Source organism: Myxocyprinus asiaticus, chromosome 14, assembly GCF_019703515.2.
Source record: "Myxocyprinus asiaticus isolate MX2 ecotype Aquarium Trade chromosome 14, UBuf_Myxa_2, whole genome shotgun sequence".
NCBI lineage: Eukaryota > Metazoa > Chordata > Actinopteri > Cypriniformes > Catostomidae > Myxocyprinus > Myxocyprinus asiaticus.
Window position 1 is genome coordinate 19241764 of NC_059357.1, and position 7593 is coordinate 19249356.

The 7593-nt window shown below is 37.9% G+C and overlaps 1 protein-coding gene across 1 annotated transcript; it reads right to left on the bottom strand.

Moving 5' to 3' along the window:
• Positions 1-17: 17 nt before the first annotated feature.
• On the bottom strand, positions 18-7593 carry rpl27 (ribosomal protein L27). The gene is made up of 5 exons (XM_051716979.1): positions 7513-7593; positions 6837-6919; positions 6567-6736; positions 447-557; positions 18-107 (listed from the first exon to the last, which is right to left on the bottom strand). Exons 2-5 carry the CDS (start codon positions 6915-6917, stop codon positions 59-61), a joined length of 411 nt encoding a protein of 136 aa, XP_051572939.1. The 5' UTR covers positions 6918-6919; positions 7513-7593; the 3' UTR covers positions 18-58.

Here is a 7593-nt window from a genome sequence, read left to right on the forward strand (position 1 = left end):
AATAAGGCAAGGACTGCTTGTGGATTTTTACAGATTTATTTGCAAAAACAATGCAAGTTTAGAATCGGAGCTTCTGGAAGAACCACTTGTTCTTGCCTGTCTTGTACCTGTAAGAGAAAACATTCATTGTCATCATATAGAAAACATGTACATCACACTTCCATCTCAAAAATAATATTCTGACCAGCATAAAACAAGATCAGACTGTTCGTACATCAGCACTCTGGACAGAATAAAAAGTCAGCAAGCTTTGGATTATGTGGGCTTTCCACCCACAAGGCCACAATTCTATGACTAATCTACTGCTATACCACTTCTAACAGTCAATAATTGACATCAGGGATATCTGCATGCAATCTGTACAATACTCAATAGAATGAGAAATCTGGCCCTTTAGTTCTGGTTTTGTCCATACAGTCAAGTTGCATCTGCTGACAGAAACATACCTCTCCTCAAACTTAACCTTGGCCTCCCTCCTGGCTTTGCGCTTCAGAGCAGGATCCCTGAAAACATCCTTGTTGACAACAGTTTTGTCCAGAGGAATGTCAACAGAGTACCTGAAAAAAAGACAATAACACCAGACAAATGCATACAATTAAAATAAGTAATGTAAAATGCCTTTTATGATGGCTAGCATCCATTACACAATAAACAAACATTGATGTGCCCTTCTGCATCCGTTACACAAAATAATACATGTATGCACCAATCAAGACTTGGAGAGACTAAACATACTACAAAAACAGATAAACACAAGACTCTACAATAATTTAATCAATTTATATATATATATATATATATATATATATATATATATATATATATAAAAAAGAACAACATGAATCTATTCAGACTCTTTACTTTCTGGCTTTACAGGGAAAGTGGAGTGACAAATAGCTAAAAAATGAATTCAATGCACTGATTCTCACCCACTTCCTGCTTAATGCTTCAACACATGATTTAAGTGTTTTAAAGTGGTCAACTTGAACCCAAACCTTTTTAATTGTTTGCACAAAACTTTCAGACATGCTGTAATTCAGATTAATATGCCGGTTTGTTTTTAAAAATGTGAAAGAATTACATGTGCATGACTATTAAGGTGCCCATTTTCAAGAGTCATTTCAGTAGTAATTCAATACAAATAAATGTTAGCATTTCACAATGTCATTTTACTGTGTGGGGCATAAACATGTAACTGCAGCATATAACTTGCATAAGTGTGGCAAAGGGCCACAATTTTTTTTTACGGTGTCAAAAAAAAGAAAACAATATTGGGATTGGCCTCAAATTTCCTGATATGTGCACCACTAGTACACAGTCAACAGTTAGGTGCACCGGTATCAAGAACAGTCCACCAACTAGACAATGAGGACTAATGCTGCCTTCATGTGCTATCAGAATCATCCTACTTTCCACTTCTGAAGTGGTAATTACGAGTACATCACGTTCAGATGCTTTGTTGTCGGAAAGAACCAGAAACATGGACGACGGCAGGTCCATTCATTCATGCATCTTGAGGAACTTTTATTTTGACAGCATAATACATATTACTAAGTTAGCTTGCTGACAATAACGGAGTTTTGGTCAAATAAAAGCTAATTTCACGGTGTAAAAACGCACAACATGCATCAAATTGTTGCTGATATACAGAAATGAATGACCGAAACAGCAAGAGCACATTTAAGAAAATGAATAAAGGGGGATCTAGGTAGCTCAGCGAGTACTGACGCTGACTACCACCCCTGGAGTCACAAGTTCGAATCCAGGGTGTGCTGAGTGATTCCAGCCAGGTCTCCTAAGCAACCAAATTGGCCCGGTTGCCAGGGAGGGTAGAGTCACATGGGGTAACCTCCTCATGGTCATGATTAGTGGTTCTCACTCTCAATGGGGGCACGTGATAAGATGCGTGGATTGACGGTCTCAGAAGCGGAGGCAATTCAGACTTGTCCTTCCCCACCCAGATTGAGGTGAGTAACCATGCCACCACGAGGACCTACTAAGTAGTGGGAATTGGGCATTCCAAATTTGGAGGAATGGTGATAAAAATAAAATAAGAAAATGAATAAAATCTGTCATTTTACACACCGAACTCTCCTCTGCCATGTTGAAAGTTTATGACTCCTCCCAACTTGGAAACTCAGATATCAAAATTACCTCAGAGATGCCCAGTCATAATTACTACTTGAGGGGTCGTTCATGTGCAACTGGAGTGGGAAACTCGTGGGGCTGAGCGATATGACGATATAAAGTGTCAATCAATAGAGATTTTGCTATATTGTGTATATCGCGACACGTAAATATCCATGTGCGTGGTGAGCGTATTTGTCTGTGTGCAAGGCGTCACGTGAGACTGAGGGGGGAATTAATTGCTGCCGGAAGAGTGCTGGTTTATCACCCAATTCACTAATGGAATTAAGCAGGTCAGGCAACAACGCAAAAGCGCCCACAAACTCTTTGCTGAACGCAATTCCAATCTTGTGGGGCGATTCTGAGAGATATACAGCAGAAGATACAGCAGACCATCGTGATCTCACCCGCTCTGCTGTGCAGCATCTCTAGCTGGGTTTCCATCTAAATGGTTTGCATTTTATAAGCGAATTAAAAAAATGTGACCAAAGAAAATATAAATCATTTGAGCATTTCCATCCACTACGTCATATGCATTATCTTGAGGGAGCCCACCTTGTCTTGATGGAGCAGCTGAATGACCTCCTTCGAGGAAAGTTTTATTTGCAGGATTAGAGCAACTGTACATTGCTTTATTTATAAAATGCGATGCCCATATGCCGCCAGCCTCCGCATACATGGGAGCGCCCGTGCTCAAAACTGTTCTGGCTGATTGCGAGGATCCACTTTAAAGAACAGCTGTGGGTTTAACACTTCCAAATACCAAGGGCTATGCACAAAACATTGTGTGCAAGCTATCGCACACTCATAACACATGCACGAATGGTCAAAACACGTCATTGTTTTGCGAATAAACAGTTTCCATCACCTTACTAATGCGAACCTAGAAAATCCCCCTCCTCATGGCACATTAAGCGAATTCTTAAAGTTTATTCACATATCAAGCGTTTACATTCAGGATTTCTTATGTGCAATTTCAAAATGCGCATAAATTGTTGGATGGAAACCCAGCTATTGTGATCCAGACACCTGAACTATCTCTTTAACATGCCAAACTTGCGCTTGACGACACCGCATATCTGTACTTCATCATTTGTTCATTATTTGATGAATTATTGCTGATATAATCGATAGAAACATCACGAAAATGAAAAGGCACTTATTAAAACAGGTGCGACATCTGGGGTGTTGGTTTACAAAAGCCGACACGGAAGCAGAAAATTTTTATCTGCGAACTGTGTCACACAACGATAATCACTTGTGGTAATACAAACAATCAGTTGTATCATCTCAAAATGAAGCAAGCTAAAGAATATTATGAAAGTCAAAAGATGTGCTCTGCATTAATTTCTATGCAGTCTTTTTTTTGTGCAAGAAGTGCTTAATTTTATTTTATATTTATTTACCACAAGAAATTATTACATAATTTTGGAAATTTTCTGCAACAAGTGTTATTTTCATTGGGAATTTTTAACTTATGTATTATTTTCTTCTCGAGTTAGATCTAGAGTTTCTTGTTAAGTTTATAATAACAATATTGGTCAACAAAATATCAGACTGAAATGTGACATTGTGAAATTGAGCATTGAGGCTGATTTAAAACAGTGATTGTTTGTTTTTTAGTTTGTTAAGTTTCAAATAAAGAGAAAATTGAGGGTGTGTTCACACTTGTAGTGCGGTTCTCTTGGTCCAAACCAAAAAAGAAAATGATACATTTAGTCCTGGTTCGCTTAGCGTTCACACTGGCATTTTTAACACAGAACCTAAAGATACGAAATAAAAGGCATCAGAAAAATTCACAACCTGACTGGACAGCTTTTATGACGTATATTTTGCGATGGAACTTGCTGAACATCCAAAACAAAGCTGGCTGTTGGGCAAAATCCGCTCGTTATATTTATATATGTATATATGGTGGTATTTTTACCAGCTGAGAACAAACGAAGAGCTAATAAAATGTGTGAAGGAGTCAAAACAGTGCCAGGAATTCCTCCGTTGCACACACAAATGAAGATATGCTGCAAGGACAGCTGACGGCGGTTCCGACGCCTGTAACGAACTGTAATGGGCAACATAGTTCCTATGATGAGAAGAACCAGGTATGCTTGAGGTCAGTATTAGGCAAATTACTTCCTGTTTTTGGTCCATTTAGACGTCTTTGGTCCATGTTGCGTTCATATATCTATCGAACCGCTCCAGAGTTCGTTTGAAGCGTACCGAGACCCACTATTCAGGCGGTCTCGGTCCGCTTGTTTGGTGTGCACCAAGGTTCGGATGGCAGCGTTCACACTTGTTCAAATGAACTGCACTAACAGAGCAATCGCACCAGAGTTCGTTTTAATCGAACCAAACCTGCCAAGTGTGAACACACCCTTAGTTTTAATTTATAAAGTATTTAGTTCATTGACTGCATTTTCCAAAAATAGGCATTACAATATTGTAAGTAATTTAATATATTAACCTATTTTTTTTCATTTTCCAGAACAAATTACTATTTCGTGATGTAAATCAGTGTTTCCCATTAATTACCTAGGCTGCGGCGGCCAGCCAGTCTAATTTGTCCCGCCACAGTTTCATAATGAACCAAAAATATTTTTACACTTCTCATAATAACATAAAAGATCTCTAACGTTGTGTTTTGCGCTGTTGTTTCGGCAAAGCATCTCTCACTCCCAGTCAGTCAGCTCATATTCATATTCTTCTGTTGAAAGTAATCAAGAGCACGTAATTTTATAATTCACTAGCGATCTAGTAACAGCTTCGCCCTGTTTGACTGACAGGCGGCGTATGTGTGTGTGCTGAACATGCTCGTGCTAACGCATGCCTGAACGGTCAAATACATTTCAAAATTCCGCCAAAATGCCCATCTTGGTGAGGTATTCATGTAAACACAGAGAGTGATGTCTAAAGTGAATGTAAACAGCAGATAAAAAAGCGGATTTGTATTAAAATGTCAGACTTGTAAGTATAAATGTAAGCTAATAGACCTGCTGCTGTCTAGTGTGTCATTATAATAATCAAACAACCATAACAAGAAAATGAGAAAACACTCGCTGCTCTTGACTGGGTAACTTTAGTATCTTTAAAAAGTATTAATGTATTATAATCTTACAGTGAAGACCAGTAGTAATTTTATGTTGCATTTCATTCTGAATGTTTCCTTGAATACATGATAGCATAAAGCTGTTAAAAAAAGCACCAAATTTTCTTAATTTGTATTTTTTTGTTCTATAATTTTTCATCTATTTCCATTCATTGCTGTTTTTTTATTGTTATTTTGTTACTGTTTGTTTAATAGTCTTGAATAATTAAGAACTTGAAACCATTCTTTCATAATTAACATATTATTTAGTGTTATTATTTGTTGTAGTTTTGAAGCTGGTATTGAGGATCATCAAATTTCACTACCGACTACTGAAATTTTGGTATTGTGATAATGTATAGCCTTTATTGTTCATGGTAGATCTTGCTGCAATAACAATGAAAAAGTAGAGCTCATTCCATAGAACTATGAGCATTCCTGCAGTAAATGATGGCGATGGAGGCTTATCTTTATTTGACTACCATGCGTAACATAAAATAATTATCATATGACAAAAGCTTCCTCCCCTATCCAGTGCAGTTTACATGTCTGTCGCAAAGAATTGAGTTGATTGCATAGGTACACTATTAGGTTGGGCATTGGTCATAATTTTAGACATGTTACTTTAGCATGTAACTTAAATGTCCTTTTTTTCTCTCCAGACAAGTAACTTTTTTTTACACGTTAATGACCAATTTACTTGTCCAGAGGACAAGCACATGACAGTGTTTAATGTCGAGCACTGGCTTAAATGTATGCTCTAGTCAATTTTGTGTTTTGACCATTTGTGAACTGTGTTAAACTCTGTCTCGTTTATGCTTTGTGGGTGTGACTTTTTTGACGTGTTATCACCATTCATATCTATATAAGCAATGTGTTTATGATTAAATTATTACTAGAGCACAAATTTGTTCACAAGAGCACAAAGTACTTCACAGATCTTGCTCTCAAAATGCACCAGATTGATGTATTTAACTTTAAAATGTTCACAATTTTCTTCCGAGGGCACATGCCACCAGACCCCCTGGAGGGTCCGAGGTCCACCCACCACAGTCTCGCAAAGTCCTGTGGGAAACACTGTATATCGTTATCATGATATAAAATTACTCATATCTTTATGTAAGATTTTGGTCATTTCACCCACCTCTAGAAACTTGTATTTATGATAATTCTGATAGCACATGAAGGTAGCTTAAAAAGCAGTGCCAGCAAGCATATTTCACTCTGAACCAAACAGCGCAAAAACTGAAGTGAGCAAAGCGATCCATAAAACATCAGCCTATCCTAATGTGGAACCCTTTAGGGCCACCAGCACAGGGAAGAGCACATTCCCTCCAACTATACAGGATGCTCATACCTGGTTGGCATCAGGTGGTTGTAGTTGAACACTTTGACAAAGGACTTGATCTTGGACCTCTTGGCAATCTTCTTCTTGCCCATGGTTGTTGTGACTTTACGAGGATAACGGTCAATGCCTGCAACCAGAGCGTGGCTGTAAGGACGGTCTGCGGTGCCATCGTCAATGTTCTGAAATGAATAGAAGAGTTCAAATATATATGACTATCATGCTGTAAAAGCTAAACAAGATGTTGGAATTCTAAGAAGTGTTTAATCTTACTGTACATACCTTGACAATCACCGCCTTGCGTCCGGCATAACGTCCAGCCAGAACCATCACCACCTTACCAGGTTTCATAAACTTGCCCATCTCTATATAAAAAAACAAAAAAACATACGTTTACATGTTACAATACTGGCTAGAGAACAAAACCAGTTAGTGAGGACACAGAATAAATTACATCAAGAAGCAATACACAAGCAATGTGGCTAGGTAATAGCAAAACAACCATAGTAATCAGCAATGCAATAACGAAACAACTAGCTAAAACTGTAGCAAAAATATTACAGTCTTAAGTGTAACGAGTAACTGGCAGAACTTTGTAAGACTATACGCATTATGCTAACTGGGAAACATACTGCAGTATGCCTGATGAATAATTTCCAACGTCTTAATCATTTCACATTGCAACTTTATTTTATAATATTCACACATTCATTAATATTTCATAGTAATAAATGCATACTGCAGTTAATTCTTAAGCTATCGTGGAGGGAAATGCTATCGTCAGAGACGGAGTGACAAATAACCTTATTGTCTCCTAGTGTTAATAGTTATATTCAGGCAATAAACATCTTATAAAATCAATAGGGACATTCTCTTTGTAGATGATATGCAAAAAGGATCGACAGTGCTTATTTCTTAGTCGATGGACATGGATTCTTTTCTCGTGTATGAAACTTACTGATGGTGCTCTATGGCCGATGATAACAGGAAAGGAAGTGGAAAGGGCGAGCGTGACCCTTGACACCAGTGGAGGATGACG